This window comes from Nicotiana sylvestris, chromosome 10, assembly GCF_000393655.2.
Source record: "Nicotiana sylvestris chromosome 10, ASM39365v2, whole genome shotgun sequence".
In the NCBI taxonomy this organism is placed as follows: Eukaryota; Viridiplantae; Streptophyta; class Magnoliopsida; order Solanales; family Solanaceae; genus Nicotiana; species Nicotiana sylvestris.
In genome coordinates this window covers 29,693,620-29,714,164 of record NC_091066.1, presented here as the reverse complement: position 1 = coordinate 29,714,164, position 20,545 = coordinate 29,693,620, and the positions used below count along the sequence as shown (strand labels likewise).

The window sequence follows — 20,545 nt, the reverse complement described above, 5'->3', positions numbered from 1 at the left end:
CATATAGCTAGTACCAAAGGACAAAAGCCCTTAGGTCAAGAAAATAGCCAGTTGTAATAATAGTCTATATTTGCCTAAATAAACCATTCAAGTACGTCCGAAAAAGTATTCCCGTTGAATTTCCAAGGAGGCACAAGTGCAATTCAATGCAAAATGTAATAAATTACACTCAAGTCGAAGTAAAAGTAAGAGAATAATCATGTGCGACGTGACTCACTCTAATACATGAATGTCCAATATGTGAAACAAACCCAAACGGACGACTTAAATCACATGGGAACAACACGGGCCTTGTACATGCAAATATAAGCCATATGCCAATCACCTGAAACCAAAAATAAAGCACTTCTATAAACTGACAGAACGAAAAACACATTCAGGCACACAAGCAACAAAATATTCCATCTGCTTTACATCTTGTTGTTATAAGAAAGGATATGCTTGCCAGACTTTGAAAATTTGCCGAAGACGTAATACACAAGTGATTCACTTACCACCTCCTGAAAGTTTAGGGATGTCCTCTTCTCTCTGCGGAATTGGATTGTCATCATCAAATTGAACCCACTTTCCTGTGGTTTACAAAGAGATTTTCAATATATTGTATCAGATGGTAGTCCAAGAGCAACGATTACTAGAACAAAATCTCTTCCCAGTTAAACTGACCGTTTTCTTGCTTGACCCAGGCAACATAATGCCCAGAGTCAGCACTTCTTCCCTTGTGAGTCAGCACGGCCACCAAATCATATATTCCAGTCAAGTGGTGTTCCTTCTCAGGCAGAACACCTGAAATGGAGTTTACTAATCGGGCATCATTAAAAAAAAAAAAAACACTAATCATTGCGACTCCTCATTCATAACAGAATTCCAAAATTGAGCTCTTAGACTAACTTCCCCTTATATATCAGAAACACTAAACTGTTGATAAAATTGATCATTCACAACTACTGCTCCCAATCCAGAACCAGTTAGAGTCCCTTATTTAATCCCCGACATTCATTCTGCTCCATCTGGGCCCTAGTTCATTCCAATACTCAGAAAATTTTCTTTTAAGACAATTTATGGGGTTATCCAATGCTAGAGGTTCTCTACATTTTCCACATACAAATAAATGTCTAAACAAATTAAAGGACTCCGAGAAAACACCAACTTAATGTAAGTGTATCAGCAGAGCTAAACCTTTAGAATCTTTCGTAGTTATATAAATTCAAAGGCAAGTACGGGGTTATCTATGCTAGAGGTTCTCTACATTTTCTACATACAAACAAATGTCCAAACAAATTAAAATGTACTTGTATCAGCAGAGCTAAACCTTAAGGATCTTCCATAGTTCTAAAAATTAAAAGGCGCCCCCTTCAAAAGAAACTTGGCAAACGTCCGCCGGTGTCTAGGGACATATAGTAATTTAAAAAGGAATAAATCTGATCCAAGTTAATAATCTTTATGGGATCCCAAAATTGTTAATAGAAGGTCAATCGCTTGTAATCAAAGATACTAACAGTGACTTTGTGAAAAGAAGTTTGAATACCCAGGGCAGAACATTGTTGTCATAAGAACTGTAAAACCTCATGGAACCGCAATATTACTGCAGAATTATATCTGACAATTAACTAACAGAGTTTCATTTAAAGCATTGAAAAGGATATGTGAGTTGGAAGGTAATTTCATGACAATAACTTCTCTCCCAAATATTACAATTTTAATGCCAGACATTGTTACCAATTAAAATACAGCAGCAGCATATGTTTATCAAGTCATCAAGTTATCAAGAAAAGGAGGTGTTTCTCTACCTTCTTGGGTTGTTTTAGACGCTTCTCCACTTCCACTAGATGATTCCTGCATAAACAATAGGAAAAAAAAGGAGAAAAGGCAGAAGTTACTTATAGACATTCTTAATTTCCCACTTTAAACCACCTTGTACAATCCGCCATAGGTGGGCCCGAAAGGTCCCTCTTTATCCCCTTAAGTCACTCCTACATTACAAAGATTAATTCATACCTCAGCCTCAGTCATTTTAACGTCGCCGTCAGTTGAACTTGAAGTTTTCTCACTGGTTTTTAAACCGGCCTTCTTACCTTCAGCATCCCTCAAAACCTAGCAGCAAATTTAGAGTCATGTAATAACAGAACAAGAAAGAGAAAGAGGGGCCAAAGAGGGTCTGGTCTTTCCTCATTTCTTAAAAGACATTGATCAATGGGAAAAAGACAGTACCTGGCGAGGACCTTCCAGTTTCTTGCGAAGGTCTTCCGAACAAAAATCATATACATCCAACGACAGCGGGTAATCCACTTTCTGATGGCATAGACATAGTTTAAGATTACCATTTCTTATATCTTAAAGCAATGAGAGATCCAATACATGCAGAAAATATAAAATAGGATTTTGAAATATTAGCAAACCTATATTACTAAAAAAGCAAGACTTGCTGAGTTTTAATACGAGATATGACTGTTGTTTGAAGCATAGCAAAATTGTAGCTTCCTAGATTATCATTTAAGTTCCTGCTATAACTAAAATCCATCACATCACATTTACAACTCCTTGTTGTCACGTCGCAACTAGCGGTGGGTGGAAAAGGAAGTGACCATTCTATTTTTGTCCACAATAAGTTTTATACGTGACAGATGGGTGGCTAGGTTGGATATGGGTGATATTTAAAATGAACCTTAGTTAATTCGCCAGAACCGATCCTCTGTTACCTTTCAAGAAAAAATTAGCCAGAACACATCGCAGCCAATATCGGCTAAAAATGGTTGTGATCTCTAATCCAATGCATTCTTTTTTTTTTTTTTTTTATTATTCCCATATTCAATGGATTCTTAACCACAAAGATTATCTTACCCCCGAAATCACTACTAGAGCAAGTTCTTTAGCTATTTAAAAGTTATAAACAATTGAACCTACAGCTTGATGCATCCCCTACCCAAAAAAGGAGAGACGAGAAGAGAAAAACTACCAAGTATGATACCATTCTTAAATATAGTACTCCCTCTATTTCATTTTATTGCGACCTTGTTTGACTACACAGGAAGTTTAATAAGGAAAAAAGAATGACTTTTGAAACTTGTAGTCTTAAACATGCTATGGTTAAATAAGACTTTTGAAACTTCAGGTTTTAAATATGCAGAACGAATGTGTGGCTATAAATGCTTGCCATTAAGCGTAAAATGAGAACATTTAGTTCTCCAAACTTAGAAAGGGTTAATTCTTTTATAAGCAAACTAAAAAGGAAATAATGTCACATAAGCTTAAATAAAAGAAGACAATTTATTTTCGTAATTAAGTTAAAAAAGAACTTACTATTTCCCTGTCAACCATCTAAACAGTAAAGATATGGAACTACATCACAACATATGCATACATAACCATGAGATCTCAATCACAAATCCCAATGGAAACAAAAAATACTACTCCCTCTGTTCCAGTTTATGTGAACCTATTTCCTTTTTGGTCTGTTTCAAAAAGAATGACCCATTTCTAAATTTGGTAACAATTTAGCTTAAACTTACAATTCTACTATTAATGAGAAGCTTTTATAACCACACAAATAATCTAGGCCCCTTTTTGACTTGTTTAGGACCACAAATTCTAAAAGTCTTCATTTTTTCTTAAACTCTGTGCCCAGCCAAACAGGATCACATAAATTGGAACGGAGAGAGTAGGTGATTTCTTCTATTTTCCTAAGCCTTGATGGACAGAGTTACCTTGTGCATGTTCTGATGGGAGGTAGCATGTACTAAATAGAATAATCGAGGTGCGCATAAGCTAGCCGGGAAGCATCATTTAAAAGAATATATATATATAGAAAGGTCATATCAGATGGAGAGGAACGCGGAACCTCACAAGCCTGCTTTCTTTTTCCTCTTTTCACTTCAGTTTTGGAATTAGGTGAAGACCCCCCTGGGTTACCCATGTTCAACACTGTTAAGTAGTTAGTCATGTTTAGTGTCCCACATCGGGAAGTAGATACCTATTATTATGTAATTACTGTATATAAATAGGGTTGTACAACACTTTAATCAATAGAATAGATTTTTCTCCCGTGCATTCTCACATGGTATCAGAGCGGCAGTGAGAAAACATCCGGGAATGAAAACCCAGTCGTCGACGTGCTTCATCCCGGTGACCTTTTAGGGCTATTTTTTCGTCAAAACCAATTCCATCGGTGTTGTGCAAAAACCAACACCACCATAAGGTCCCCCAACCTCCGGCGACCAAACCCCAGCAAACAACTCCGTCAGACTCCGCCTCACGCGCCGCCCGAAGACAATTTTCGCCGGCAAGATCTACTCCACGCGCCGGCGCGTGGAGCCCGTTCCGTCCATTTTTTCAGAAAACTTCTTTAGAACAGTCTGATCGCCCTGCAATTCCGAGCCTTCCCATATTTTTATTTTTTGATTCCGAGCACTTTGAAAATTTTCCTGCAACTACAGTATTTTTTCCGGCAGTTTTTCGGCAACCACAGTTGATTCTTTGTTTTATTTGGTGCTAATTTGCTAGATCTCTTTTCAATCCAATAATGTCTTTGGGAGTGGATGTATTTGGGTCTAAAAACACGGGTTCTGGAAGTTATGGTATTATGATTGCCTCAGAACCTTTAATGGGAAGTTCAAACTACTTAGCTTGGGCTTCGTCTGTCGAGTTGTGGTGTAAAGGTCAAGGAGTTCAAGATCATTTAACAAAAAGGGCTAGCGACGGTGATGAAAAGGCCAAAACACTTTGGGAGAAGGTCGATGCTCAGTTATGTAGTATCCTGTGGCGATCTATTGATTCCAAGTTGATGCCTTTGTTCCATCCATTCCAGACATGTTATTTAGTTTGGGAGAAGGCTCGTACTTTATACACTAATGACTATCTCGTTTCTATGATGTAATATCGCGAATGACAAGCTTGAAGAAACAGGAATTGGATATGTCTACACACTTAGGACAAGTACAGGCAGTCATGGAAGAATTTGAGCAATTGATGTCAGTTTCTGCTAGTATTGAAAAGCAACAAGAGCAACGACAGAAGATGTTTCTAGTTCTTACACTCGCTGAACTCCCTAATGACCTTGATTCAGTATGTGACCAGATTTTGGCTAGTCCGACTGTCCCCAATGTTGATGAATTATTCTCTCAATTACTTCGCCTTGCTGCAATACCAAGTCACCTAGTAAGCTCATCACAGACACTTGACTCATCTGTTCTCGTATCCCAGTCAGTGGACAATCAGGTATCTCAAACTATGGAGAATAGACGAGGAGGTGGTCGTTTTGGAAGATCTAGGCCCAATTGCTCTTATTGTCATAAACTTGGACACACTCGTGACGTGTGCTATTCTTTACAAGGTCGTCCACTCAAAAATGCTTATGTTGCTCAGACCGAGACTACAGGTAACCAGGGATTTTCTTTATTTGAAGGGGAATATAATGAGTTCCCTCCGTATCGAGCAAGCAGACATCTCCACAAGTAGCCTCTATTGCTCAGACTGATACTTCTGTTGTTGATAATTCTTTTGCTTGTGTTTCCCAGTCTAGTACTCTTGGATAATGGGTTGTGGACTCAGCAGCTTCTGATCATATCTCTGGTAATAAATCACTTTTGTCAAATATTGCATATTCACAGTCTCTTCCCACTATTATTTTAGCCAATGGGTCTCAAACTAAAGCAAAAGGAGTTGGACAAGCAAATCCCCCACCCTCTGTCACTCTAGATTCTGTTCTTTATGTCCCTGGCTGTCCTTTGCATCTGCTAGTCATTTGACTCGTGCCCTCCATTGTGGTATATATTTTATTGATGATTCTTTTATTATGCAGGACCGCAGTACGGGACAGACGATTGGAACATGACTTGAATCAGAAGGCCTTTACTACCTTAACTCACTCAATTCCTCCAAGACATGTCTAGCTACAGATCCTCCGGACCTAATTCACATAAGTTTAGGACATCCAAGCTTATCCAAGCTTCAGAGGATGGTGCCTAGTTTGTCTAGTTTATCTAGATTATAGTGTGAGTCATGTCAGCTCGGAAAACATTCCCAAACCTTTTCTCGTAGTATTGAAAGTCATGCAGAGTCTGTTTTTTCTTTAGTTCATTCTGATATATGGGGTCCTAGTAGAGCCAGTTCAACCTTGGGATTTCGTTATTTTGTTAGTCTCATTGATGATCATTCAAGATTACTTGGATTTTCTTAATGAAAGATCGTTCTGAGTTGTTTTCTATATTCCAGAATTTTTGTGCTGAAATTAAAAATCAATTTGGTGTTTCCATTCGCACTTTTCGCAGTGATAATGCCTTAGAATATTTATCCTCTCAATTTCAGCAGTTTATGACTTCTCAAGGAATTATTCATCAGACCTCTTGTTCTTATACCCCTCAGTAAAATAGGGTTGCAGAGAGAAAGAATAGGCACATCATTGAGATTGCTCGCACACTTCTCATTGAATCTCATGTTCTGTTGCGTTTTTGGGGCGATGCAGTTCTCACAGATTGTTATTTGGTTAATCGGATGCCTTCATCTCCCATCCAGAATCACATTCCGTATGCAGTACTATTTCCCAGTCACCCTTCTACTCTGTTCCTCTCGTGTTTTTGGGAGCACTTGCTTCGTTCATAACTTAGCCCTTGGGAAAGATAAATTAGCTCCTCGTGCTCTCAAGTGTGTCTTCCTTGGTTATTCTCGTGTTCAGAAGGGATATCGTTGTTACTCACCTGATCTTCATAAGTACTTTATGCCATCTGACATCACATTTTTTTAGTCTAAACCTTTCTTTACCTCTTCTGACCACCTGATGCAGTTCTCACAGCTTGTTATTTGGTTAAACGGATGCCTTCATCTCCCATCCAGAATCAGATTCCGTATGCAGTATTGTTCCCCAATCACCCTTATACTCTGTTCCTCCTCGTGTTTTAGGGAGCATTTGCTTCGTTCATAACTTAGCCCCTGGGAAAGATAAGTTAGCTCCTCGTGCTCTCAAGTGTGTCTTCCTTGGTTATTCTCGTGTTCAGAAGGAATATCGTTGTTACTCACCTGATCTTCATAAGTACTTTATATCATCTGACGTCATATTTTTTGAGTCTAAACCTTTCTTTACCTCTTCTGACCACCTTGATATATCTGAGGTCTTACCTGTATCGACCTTTAAGGAGCTTACGATAGCTCCTCCTTCACCTTTCGCCACAGACTCCTCCTAGATTCCCCGCCACAGGAACACCACTCTTGACATATCATCGTCGTCCGCAGCCAGCATCAGGCCCAGCTGATTCACGTTTTGCACCTAACCCTGCTCCTACTGCGGACTTGCCTCTTCCTAGTAAACCGATTGCACTTTGGAAAGGTGCGCGATCCACTCTTAATCCTAATCCTCATTATGTCGGTTTAAGTTATCATCGTCTGTCATCACCTCATTATGCTTTTATATCATCTTTGTCAACTGTCTCTATCCCAAGTCTACAGGTGAGGCACTATCTCATCCAGGATGGCGACATGCTATGATTGAGGAGATGTCTGCTTTACATGCGAGTGGCACTTGGGAGCTTGTTCCTCTTCCTTCAGGTAAGTCTATTGTTGGTTGTCGTTGGGTTTATGCAGTCAAAGTCGGCCCGGATGGCCAAGTTGATCGTCTTAAGGCTCGTCTTGTTGCAAAAGGATACACTCAGATTTTTGGGCTTGATTATAGTGACACTTTCTCTCCCGCGGCTAAAGTCTGCTCGTCTCTTCTTGTCCATGGTTGTTGTACGTCATTGGCCTCTTTATCAGTTAGACATTAAGAATGCTTTCCTCCATGGTGATCTTGAGGAAGAAGTTTATATGGAGCAACCACCTGGTTTTATTGCTAGGGGGAGTCTAGTGATCTTGTATACCGATTGCGCAGGTCACTATATGGTTTGAAACAGTCACCTCGAACTTGGTTTGGTAAGTTCAGCACAATTATTCAGGAGTTCGGCATGACTCGTAGTGAACCTGATCACTTTGTGTTTTATCGGCATTCTGCTCCTAATCTGTGTATTACTGGTGGTTTATGTTGATGATATTGTTATTACTGGCAATGATCAGGATGGTATTACTAATCTGAAGCAGCAACTCTTTCAGCACTTCGAGACTAAGGATCTGGGCAGATTGAAGTATTTTCTAGGTATTGAGGTCGCTCAGTCTAGCTCAGGTATTGTTATTTCACAACGAAAGTATGCCTTAAGACATTCTTGAGGAGACGGGAATGATGAGCTGTAGACCGGTTGACACTCCTATGGATCCGAATGCTAAGCTTCTGCCTGGACAGGGGGAGCCTCTTAGAGATCCTACGAGATATAGGAGGTTGGTTGGCAAATTGAATTACCTCACTGTGAGTAGACCTGACATTTCTTTTCCGGTGAGTGTTGTAAGTCAGTTATGGATTGCAGTTGTTCGCATTCTTCGGTATATAAAGTCAGCTCTAGGCAAAGGGTTACTATTCGAGGATCAAGGCCACGAGCAGATTGTTGGGTACACAGATGCTGATTGGGCAGGATCACCTTCTGATAGACGTTCTACGTCTGGATATTGCGTTCTAGTAGGAAGTAATTTGGTGTCTTGGAAGAGCAAGAAACAAAATGTAGTTGCTTGATCTAGCGCCGAAGCTGAATATCGGGCCATGGCTGTGGCAACGTGTGAGCTAGTTTGGATCAAGCGGTTGCTTAAGGAGTTGAAGTTCGGAGAAATCAGCACGATGGAACTGGCGTGTGATAATCAAGTTGCTCTTCATATTGCGTCATATCTGGTGTTCCATGAGAGGACTAAACACATTGAGATCAACTGTCACTTTGGCAGAGAAAAGATACTCTCAGGAGATATTGTTACAAAGTTTGTAAAGTAGAATGATTAGCTAGCATAGCAGATATTTTCACTAAGTCTCTTACTGGTTCTCGTATTATAGTGTCCCACATCGGGAAGTAGATACCTATTATTATGTAATTACTGTATATAAATAGGGTTGTACAACACTTTAATCAATAGAATAGATTTCTCCTGTGCATTCTCACAAACACAAAGATATCTGAAACACCCAGTACAACTACTTTATAGATCCCAGAACTTATGGCAATGGGTGGGTTATTATCCCGAATGGCCGAATCCAGGAAAAAGCTTTTCAGATATTTTTGATTGTTAAGAAGATCTTGTATCAACACAAAGGAAAAAAGAAAAAAAAACATATCAGCTTCTCACCAGAACTCTCTTTCAAAAAAATATTATGTACATACTATCTCACTAGAATAGCAAAGTATTAATATCACATCCTTCTCTTACTTCTTACTTCTAGTAGCTGAAATCTAGTCATTGGTGCATAAGAACTCCTCTTTGTAATTGTGCCCAAGTTACACCTACTCCAAGATCAATTAGAAACTTAAGAGAAGTTTCAGTTAATTTTTTATTGGGAAGGGATTATAGACCAAGACTCCTACACCGACACCATCACAAACCAGCCTAAAGTTAAAATATACAGTTCAGAATTTGACAATCGAGAGAATAGGCGAGACTTTAGAGCACCTAAACATGACAGAACCGCTCATCCTCACAAAACAAAGTAAAACAGTGAACTCCCTTTCTCCATCCCCCTTTCTCGGTTCAGGACATGGTAACCTGATCCTTTTTCCCTCTTCCGACACATTTTCAAGGAGGACCAACTATTTGATCAATGTGAAAAGGAAGATGAGCAAGTCAACATACCCGCAAAATCTTTGCCTTTTGATTTGATTCCCTCTTCCAGAAAAACCGGACGAACTGAATGGTCAAGTATCTATTCATCAAATGAAAAAGAAATAGTAAAAATAGAAGAAGATTTTGACATAGACCAGTCAATAATCAGCACCAAATAGTAAAGAAACTATCCAGAAAAGTGTGAGAATTAAAAGCCCCCCCCCCCCCCCCCAAAAAAAAAAAAGAAAGGAGAATGAGAAAGAAGTGATGCCAAAAATGAGGTGAACTACTTCAACACATCAAAAGGCATTTTTGTTATGTGAAAGGCGTGGATTAAGATAGTCTATATGCAGAAGCTACGGATCATACATATGTCGCTACATCGCCATGGAATTTAATCGAGCCAGTTAATACCTTGGCAAGCCATTGATTCGGGAGTCTTTCACATAAACTGCACTCCGTCCAAGTGACGGAGACGCCTTCTCCAGTTCTGATTTCAGACCCTGTCAGAAAAAGCAATGGCCATATGAGTGCATTTAAATTATTTTGAGGGGATAAATACCAGATTTCCAGTATAAACATCATCAACGATTTTGCACCAAGTTAAACAAAATCTCCAAAGCATCTTTTCCCACCAAAAGCATTATGAGTCGGCTCCAATGGCTCAGCCTACCTCTGATGTGAAACTATTGCATGAACCTCAACATGCAGGCCCCACATTTGGTCCAATCATGGCATGAAAAAATTCTAAAGCAAAAGACCCCCCCCCAATGTGCCGCCCGTGAGGCATCTTATATAATAGTTTCTCCATCCAACCAACCATTTCAGGACTAACTGTTAGTTATCCTTAAAGGTTACAGCTACCAAAGGAATTTCTATGAATTAGATACGTCATTTTTCACTTTGGGACTGTCCTCTTAATCAAATTGGATGATTACTGGATTGGCACAACAGAAAAAATTGAGACAGAACTTAGCAGTAATATGAAACATTTGGGAGGAAACAAGACTAAAGTTAGAAGTTGGGACATACAAGGAGGAAAAGAACCGAACTTACACGTTTCAAACCCTCATGCAAATGGTTCACTTCCTGTGAAATGTGACATTTAAGGGAATATACAGTTTCTGTTTCTGTGCTTTCTTCACCACTTTCAGCACAATGAATCCTGGTCCATATCAGTACCATGAGAATAAGGGGCAGAGTTAAGTCATTTTTCTTCAGTATCTAGCAGTTAATATCAGATATGGAACATAGTCACAGAGTGGACTCTAGCACAACCACCATAATCCAGTCAGAACAGTATAGATCAAGTCAGACATGAATGATAAACAGCTTCCCACACTATCGAAAATTAAATTTTGTATATCAGTAGATGAATTTGAGCACATGAGAACTCTGGGATGGGCATTGGGATCTTCCCAACCTCATTGCAGTAGGTCAGGTCCTAGACAAGAAATATTAGCCCAGAGGTCTAGGCTACAGCAGAAAAGCACAGCCTGTTGAAAATACCCTAGAACGGCATAAACCAGCCAGACCTTTCATTAGCAGTAATACAAATACACACTAGTAGCACTATAGTACACTTAACTAACAGTAGGAGAAACTAAAAGAAGTCAACATAAACATGATTTTTAGCTTCAACTTTCAAAAAAACTTCAGTAATTCATCTCTTATTGTCAACTACATGATTCACAATATGACAGAGTAAAAGTTGAGGATGTTGATTCTCATCAGGTTGCCCAGAAGATACTCAAAGTCAGAACAGGGAACATCCTACATCCTAGGACCACTAGCTGCATTCCTTCCTATCTCAATACATATACAACAGTAAGTTCACATGCCTCTTATAATATTTAGGTGCAGAACAACTCTATGCAAAGGGGATAAGGTAACAGAATAACTGGAAGGTAAACAACATTTGACTGCAGAAATACCTGTTGTCAAACTCAATACCGAAGAGAGCCTTCACAATATCCGGACTTCCACTGCAAGTACCGAGATAAAGAGCAGTCACAATCATGACATAAAGAAGCACAATGTATATATAGGAGAGTTTTCCTTCACATTTTTACAAAATAGGGACCATATGTCCAAACTGAAACAAAGAAAACAACTAGCGAAACAAAACATGGAAATTATTTAGAAAAGGGACTTTCATCTGCAAGAAATATCCCGAGAGGAGATGTAGTACCTAGAGTTCGGTGATTTAAGAGACTGAGAAAGGGTGTAAAGTAGTTGCGTCCAACATTCTTCAGCATCCTGTGATTATCCAGGACATGTCAGTAGGACCTCTATATAGCAATTGCAATAGTGGTACACTTTTTTTTTTTTAATAACAAGGAAGCATTGTGGTAGCTTAGGTAAGCTTGGAACCTGTTGCATGAAAGCTCCATTGCTCTGCTGGCCAAATTGAGGATATTTCTTCCGCAAAACCTGTGAACATAAACCTAATCAAATGTTGATGCCCGAGTAGCTCATGTGACGAAAACACTAAAAAGACAAACATATCAACATAGGCTACATTTATAGTTCTCATATAAATCCAAGTAACCTTGTGCAAGAATGATAATGCACAAAGTTTTGACCATGTAGACAACAGGCCCAAGCTTAAGTCATTCTATTCGCATCCTATACAAAGTACTTCATCCTTGCTCTCTAAGAGCAAATCCATTTGCACACAAAAGTCATGACAAAATATATCGAGTTCAGTGTTCAACGCTAAACGAGTATATTTTGAAGTCTGCCAATAGGAAATTATTGGCAAACACTATCTCCTACTCAGCATACGTATTCTCCTTCAAAGGTATGGTAACTTTGTTCGAAATCCAAACACATTTTCTAAGAATACAAAGTCAGGAATACTAAGTCGTAACCAAAAATATTAGGAGTAGAATAAAGACAAATAAAGTACCGTCCAGAATTGCATTGGTGCCACTGGTTTGACATTTTTATCCAGGTCATTAAACAGATCTCTTGTTGCAACTGTCAAGAGATGAGATGAGTGATCCAAATCATTGCTTCTACCAAGCTGGTTATACCTAACAGGAAGAATAAATAAACTCAGAATCTCAGGAACACAAAAAGAAATGTACCTAACGGAGTTGTTTTTGGAACTCCTACACTTGGTATTTAACAGGAGCCATTTTGATCTTTTTTCTGATAATGTTCGGGAAAGATCCACAGTTTCGGAGTCCAAATTGATTCAAAGTGGATTACATTTTGGATTGATTTCATCCAAAGGAGAACATGCCGAGAAACGAGTCCATATTTATATAAGGGAGGATATATAGGAATTAAAACAGGATAATTTATGTCTCCTCTACTAATTACTGTTTTCTCCGCTTTGTCTCCGTAAATACATACTATCTAGGTGTATACAACGCGACACATTATATAAGTTAAATTATGATTAATAGATTTGACAAATATAAACAGTAAAATCAGAATTATCAATTTTAGCAAAAACAGGAATTACGGATTAGGTGCAAATAGATCGAATTGCCTAACCAAAAAAGTGCAACGCAATCAAAATAGACCTAAATATTTTCAGAACTAGACTTAAAAGCAACCATATTGAATTTGATCAAGTTTTGGGAAATCAAGGCTAAAGCAAAAGGACCAAAAAAAAGCCTAAACCAAAAGACTCCCAAAAATGAAGGAAAGGATGAAAGAAGCAAATGCTCACTCTGTTAGAGCAGACTTCAGTTCTGGAACTGAATGCAAGCACTGTACTGTGGAGTTCATGTAGCATGTATTTCCGAGATTAAATAATCCAGCAGAATGACCCTGGAGGAAACAAAATTATAAAAATTCTCATCACCCATTTACTGATTAAAAGTACAAAACTAAGCCTTGCCATTATAAAAGTTAGCAGTTCTTTTAGACAGGACTCTAAAACAACATAGTAATCTGATTCACAATGTGTAAAAAGGCAGCCCAGTGCACTAAGCTCCTGCTATGTGCGGGGTCTTGGGAAGGGCCGATTCATAATGTGTAAATGAAGAAATTACGCATTCAACAAGCGCTTGGAATCCACAAAATCACTTGTGCCAGCGGAACAAGAAACGCATTCGACAAGCGCTTGGCATCCACAAAATCACTTGTGCCAGCGGAAAAAGAATAGAGAATTATATATTAAAGCTTATTTGCATGTAGAAGTTGGAAAAGGCAACTGCTTTTGAAAAAAAATGAACAAAGCAATTGCGGTAAAGTTATACCAATAAATCTACTAGGGATCCAGTGCTGGTATAAGTACAGCATATGAGACAAGACTAACTATGTAAGCAGTTAAACATAAGGAATCACACATCTCCGGATCATTCGATTTGATGCAACAACATCAGTGTCAAAAAACTTACTACATTAACCACTTGCTCTTCTTCAGGTAAATCTTCAGCAAAAACAGGACCCTTCTCGGGGGCCTTCACAATCTCATCTGCAGTTCCCATCATCATCAGCCTTTGACCCTGGAAATAATAAATAACAGATGCTTCTAGATAATTGGCACTTCATTGCATAAAAATAGAGAGTAATTCAATGAGTAGCCGTGTACCTCTTTTACTCCTACTTTCGACCAGTCGGCATCGTCCTAAACAACCATAGAAATAACCGAAGAGTTAACAACAAAATTAACAAGCAAAGCATCAGATGCTGAGAATTTCAGCGTTCCTCAAAACACAAATGAGTTTTGTGCTTTATTTGCAAAGTGAAAAATGGCATAACAAGCTAAGAGAAACGAAATTTTATACCTTAAGCAAACCACCTTTGACCATTATCTTTTGCCTTTCAGGTGGTACCCCTGTTAGATCATACAGCTGGGCTTTGAAAACATATGGAGGCTGGCTAGTGTCAATTTCCACAGCAGGATAGACTTCTTTTTGCCACTTTACACTTACTGCAACCAATCACCAGATTTGCAAGGAGAGAATTGTAGCCCGTAATTGTCCAAGTGCAAAAATAAACAGGAGGTACAATCAAATGAAAATGATAAAAGGGGTATCCTAGAAAACTGTTTCCACCAATGAGTTGCTTGTGTAACCAAATCAACATCAACATCATAGCCGAATGATGCTGTCTGAATGAACCACCATGATGAATTAACAAAACATTAACCAAACTATTACAGTGATGATGCCTAAATGAAACACCAATGGTATTTCTCAAACATACATCAAGCAATGTATCTATAATGATTTAAAAATCTGCTCCTAGAGAAAAAGATAAATGATGTTTGAACTTAATACACCATCAACCACTCCCCCCCCCCAAATTTAATCCAGTTGTCACCTATTTCGTGGAAGTTGAAGATGTTCGGATATTTGAAAAGAGAGTTTGTTTGAAAAGATTATTTGACAAACACTCTCAAACCACAACTTCAAAATATAGTTCTTGCCAAAAACGTTTTTACCAAAGGAAAAAACAATCGGAAAAACTTAAACAATCACCAACTTGAAAAAAATTCTAGCAAGTTTATTTATTTATTTTGATAAGTAAAAAATTTTAGCAGGTTTATTCTAACCTTAACAAAAAAGATATTGTGAAAACCAAGTCCAGCTGCTCCTGTATAAGCTTCACCATAATCTCCAATAGGTCTTTTTCTTACTTAAGACTATCAATCAATCAATCAACTATACCACAATAATTCCTCTGTATCGTCCACAATATTCAGGTTCATTTCATTCCAATACAAAATAATTCGAGCTTCTAAGAAAAATTAGGATCTGTTAAACCAGAAGCTTATAGAGAACGATTACGAGGTTCTCCAATACTTGAAACCAAAGCATGAACACAAAATAAATCTCTGTGTTAAAAAATCGATACCTAAGTGTGAATTTTCACATCAATGTGGTATTATAGTTCAAATTTAGAGTATAGTAAAGCTGACACGAGAAAGTTATGGCGGAAGTTCAGACCTGTGACCATGGTTATAGGAGCTTCGGCGTTTGCAGGATCGGGACTGGGGAATAGGTTTCTCTCTCGTTACTCCTCTGTTTGGAATTTGGGTCCTTGATGTTTGCTTGAAGAGAAGGGCAAATGCCACCGATGAGTTATTTATACTCGTCTATTCCGAGATATTATCTAACTACGGTTAAAAAATGTGATGTAAATACGTACAAGTGTATACTGTAGTCTGTATAGTATAACTCCAGTTACTGTTTCGTTCTAATTTTGTTATATACATAACTTATAAGTACCTGTCTAATCTTTTCCGGTAAATTAAAGGGGTAATTGAAAGTAATATTGATTTTTTCAAGTACTACAAGTTACAAAAACAACAAAAATATATGTGTTAATAATGAGTTAGTTGGATTCATTAAATGAATCCTACTATTCATTTGAACCAATTTCACTCTCAAATAGGTATCTAATACGTCCTTATGTGATGACCTATTTTAATAACTAGTGAATTTGGTAAAAATAGCACGGTATAGCCAGTTTTCGGATTGGTCATTCAAAAATAGCCAGTGTTTATCAAGTCAATGAAAAATAGCCACTATTTTGTTACAACAGAGATCGGTCCAGCATAATATATTAGAGTTCAGTGCACCTGTGTATGAACTCCAGCATATTATGATGGACCGGTATACTTTGCTGGCTCCAGTATAATATATTGGAGACTGGAGCACCGGTGCTCCAAACTCCAATATATTATCCTGGACCGGTATACTTGCTAGAATTCCAGTATATTATGCTGGAGTTTTAGTGTACTTATGCTGGAACTCCATCAACTCCAGCATACTTATCCTGGAACTCCAGTATTTGAACAGTGTTTTCGCTCAGATTTATCTTTACATGAAAAATGGCTAAAATTCGATCGCTTTTGAAATTGGACTATTTTTTAACGACCAGTTGTAAATCAGGCTATTTTTGAATTTCTCCCGTGAATTTGTCCGCGCTTTGTGCGGTTATAAAAAAATAATAGTAAATTTAATATATGCATATTTGAGTTTTAGTTTATAAAATACTTTTCGAATGTTTCTCAATATTTGAAAAAAAGAAGAAAACATGTGAAATAATAGAAAAGACCAAAGAAATAAAAAAAAACGAATAAATATTCATCCATCAGCAGTACACATGAAACTTGGCCATTCCTCTTTACTTACATTTTTTCTATTTTGTTTTTTCCTATTTATTTTCTAATATTCCCTCTTTAATACTAATATTTATTTGTACTACATTAAGAAAAAATTATTTATGGGAGGAGATGATCTCTCTCTATATATATATTTTTTTCCGGATGCGTTAATATTCCCCTTTTTTTCATTCTAGTTATTGTAGGAATGAAGAAGATTAGAGATCCAATTAAATATTGGTGATGAATCCCTCTCCCCCTCTTTTCTCTTTTTTTCCTTTTTAGAATAAGGGAGGAAAGAGAAAGAATAAAAAAAGTGAATTCAACATTCGAGCTCAAGTTCGAATTAACTGAATATTAATAATAGTGGAATGGGGGTAGTATATATATATATATATATATATATATATATATATATAGATAGAGAGAGAGAGAGAGAGAGAGAGAGATCATCTCCTCCCATAAATAAAAGAAGGCAATAAGAAAGTGAGGTGGCACCTCTCTTGGGCCAAGAAACATATTTATCTTTTTTCTCATTTTGTTGAGTTTTTCATCAATTTTTTCATTTATCTTATATTAAAAATCCTATCTTCATAACTCACACCTCTTTATTTTCATAACCTATACTTTTAAATAATCATAATAACTCTCATGCCTTTCATATCCGTACCCCCTCAAATGTTTAATGTATAAGTTTATGATAATTTATTGTTGTATTCCTCCATATGTACCTATATAAGGACTTCTATACAAGGACAAATATCATGCTTTGAACAAAGATATTTAGGCTCATCCGTGCTTCTTTTTTTGAATGATAATAATGTGATTTTTCTGTTACTAAAATTTTTTGGATGAATCAAACTTACTATGACACCTCACTCATGCCTATAAAAGTTCTCACCTTAACATTGCTGAGTATCACGGCTTGACTGGGGATATAGTTGAAAACTTCAAAGACATTTTTTAACTATGAATCATCCAAAGGTAACAGTTTACTCCATTCTATATAATAAGCTGGGTATTAGATGCGTTTAACATTTATTTGAGGAACCCTTATATGTTTTCTGCATATCATAAAGGATGATATTGGATAGTTTGAAAAAAATTATAGAAGATTCGAGTCAAAGAGAAAAGATTTGATTGATTTATACAAGAAGTTTAAGAGTGAAATAAAGAGGTAAGAGCACAAGGACACTTCAAATTATCTCTTTCTTTTTAAATTCTTTGATTTCTAGGTTGCCGCCTAATTAATATTCTTCCTACGTACTCTTTTACTCCATAATTTACTTTAAGCTCAAGTTAGATTCACACAACCACAAAGTTATTCTAGATGAGGTTATAGTTGCAAGTAGAGTTTAGCTGGTGACGTTTCTTATTCAAAGTCTTTGTTCTTGACGTTGCCAATCATCAAGTTGAGGTCCATGTCGTGGCTCTCGGGTCGAGGTTTTGTTCGCAATTCTGGTGTTGTCGCCGAATTCCGTTTCTGCTAGCTGAACAACTATTTTTGTTGAATAAGATCTTGCTCAAATAAAGGTCCATCCTCTACTCTACTGTTTCTATTAGGCTACGTACTTGCTCTTATTTGTCATTGTGACGACCCGACCAGTCGTCTCATGAGTTACTACTCCATTTTCCCCATTTCTGCTTTTTTATACTTCGTTATCCGTATTTTGTGGTATCGGATTGGTCGGATCGAATCCGGAATGATTTTGGTAAGGTTTGAGACACTTAGTCTCTTTTATGGAAGTTTAAGTTGGAAAAGTCAACCGGATATTGACTTATATGTTAGAGGGCTCGGATGTGAGTTTCGATGGTTCGGTTAGCTTTGGGAGGTGATTTATGACTTAAAAGTGTGATCGAAAGGGGTTTTGAAGGTTTGGAGTAGTTTTAGGCTTGAATTGGCGAAGTTGATATTTTGGCGATTTCTGGTTGATAGGTGAGTTTTTGATATAGGGGTCGGAATGGAATTCCAAGAGTTGCAGTAGCTCCATTGTGTCATTTGAAATGTGTGTGCAAAATTTCAGGTCAATCGGACGTGGTTTGGTTGGGTTTTTGATCAAAAGCAGAATTCGAAAGATTTTTGAAACTTAGGCTTGAATCCGATGTGTTTTGGGTGATTTGATGTTATTTGAGGTGTTTTGACGATTGGAACAAGTTTGAATAAGGTTTTAGATTATGTTGGTGCCTTTGGTTGAGGTCTCTGGGGCCTCAGGTGAGTTTCGGGTGGTCAATCGAATCATTTTGGAGTTTAGAAAAATTGCAGAAGTTGCAGGTCAGCTGTTGCAGGTTTTTACTCTTCGCATTCGCGAAGAGTCGGAGGAAGTCAGTGGAATTTTGGCCTTCGCATTCGCGAGAAGGTATTCGCGTTCGCGAAGGGCTAAGGATTTGGAGCATCGCGTTCGCGAGATGGCAGTCGAGTTCGCGTAGAGTCTTTTGGTCAGCTGGTCTGAGGTCGAGGTTGCTCATCGCGTTCGCGATGGACGGAGCATGTTCACGAAGGTTCATCTGGGTAAAGCCTCGCGTTCGCGAGGGCTTGGTCACGATCACGTAGGAGAAAATTGGTCAAAGTAAATTTTTGTTTCGCGAACGTGAGGGTTTGACCGCATTCGCGAAGAAGGAATAAATGTCTGGGCACAATGTTTCTAAGCTCGTCTTGTTCGCGATTTGGGGCTTATTTCCTCCATAGTTGGTCGTTTTTGGAGAATTTTGAAGGAGATTGAAGAGGGATTCAAGGGGAAACGTTTGGAGGTAAGAATTTTGGACTAAAAACTCGATTATTATGTGAATTCCACCTATAAAATCATGGAACTCAAGCTAAAAATTGAAGAACTAGGGTTTGGAAATTTGGACTTTTGATTGGGGATTTGGAGGACCATTTTGGGTTGGATTTGAGAACTTTTGATATGTATGAACTCGTGGGGAGATAAGGAATCTATAGATGTAAAAATTATTGAATTGCGAGACGTGGACCCGGGGGTCGGGTTTTGGTAATTTTGGGATTTGTGCCCTTTATTGATTGTTTTCGCTTGGGCTTCGTTCCCTTAGTATATTTTGACGTCCTCATTCTGATTTTGGATAGATTCGCCGCGAGTGGAGGCCGATTCGAGGGGCAAAGGCGTCGCGAGCTAGAGATTTAGGCGGTTCGAGGTGAGTAATGATTGTAAATGATGTTTTGAGGATTTGAAACCCCGGATTGCACATCGTAGTGCTATATTGAGGTGATACACACGCTTGATGACGAGCATGGGGTCGTGCACTATTGGAAATTGTGACTTGGTTCGTCCCGATTGATGATTTTGCCGCGTATTTGACTGAAATCTATTTGCTATCATCATTATTTGGGTTGGATGTCGTATTTGGGCTTCGTGCCAACTATTTGAACCTTTCGGGGATTTTTATTAATATTTCCTCATTGTTTTGACTTTATACTTGAACTCAGTCATGTTATTTCCCATTCTTTTCATACTCAGCCATGTTTACTCGGTTTTTGATACTTAAATGATATTTTAAATGATGTTTGGGCTGAGAAACACTGTTTTATTATTGCCCGAGTGGCTTGTGAGGATTTTTGACCGAGTAAGGCCGAAGGCCTATGTTGTGAGGAAACACTGATACTGATATGAGGCCGAGGGCCTGAGATATGTACGCCACGAGGTGGCTTGTGAGGATTTTTGACTGAGTAAGGCCGAAGGCCTATGTTGTGAGGAAACACTGATACTGATATGAGGTCGAGGGCCTGAGATATGTACGCCACGAGGTGGCTTGATTGATATGAGGCCGAGGGCCTAGTGATGATGCCACGAGGTGGCTTGATATTGCGCT

The 20,545-nt window shown here is 38.2% G+C and overlaps 1 protein-coding gene across 2 annotated transcripts; it reads right to left on the bottom strand.

The window, feature by feature from the left end:
* Nucleotides 1-51: 51 nt before the first annotated feature.
* Nucleotides 52-15,687, bottom strand: LOC104226433 (ubiquitin carboxyl-terminal hydrolase 6). 2 transcript variants are annotated; one of them, XM_009778437.2, is made up of 18 exons: nucleotides 15,564-15,687; nucleotides 14,400-14,545; nucleotides 14,204-14,239; nucleotides 14,010-14,117; nucleotides 13,337-13,437; nucleotides 12,563-12,689; nucleotides 12,025-12,084; nucleotides 11,843-11,910; nucleotides 11,586-11,636; nucleotides 10,708-10,816; nucleotides 10,066-10,154; nucleotides 9,682-9,751; nucleotides 2,209-2,289; nucleotides 1,996-2,091; nucleotides 1,788-1,833; nucleotides 664-798; nucleotides 495-569; nucleotides 52-325 (listed from the first exon to the last, which is right to left on the bottom strand). In XM_009778437.2, exons 1-18 carry the CDS (start codon nucleotides 15,571-15,573, stop codon nucleotides 270-272), a joined length of 1,464 nt encoding a protein of 487 aa, XP_009776739.1. In that variant the 5' UTR covers nucleotides 15,574-15,687; the 3' UTR covers nucleotides 52-269. The 2 variants fall into 2 exon arrangements, with proteins under 2 accessions (XP_009776739.1, XP_009776740.1); XM_009778438.2 differs by having other exon boundaries at nucleotides 664-783.
* Nucleotides 15,688-20,545: the final 4,858 nt, after the last annotated feature.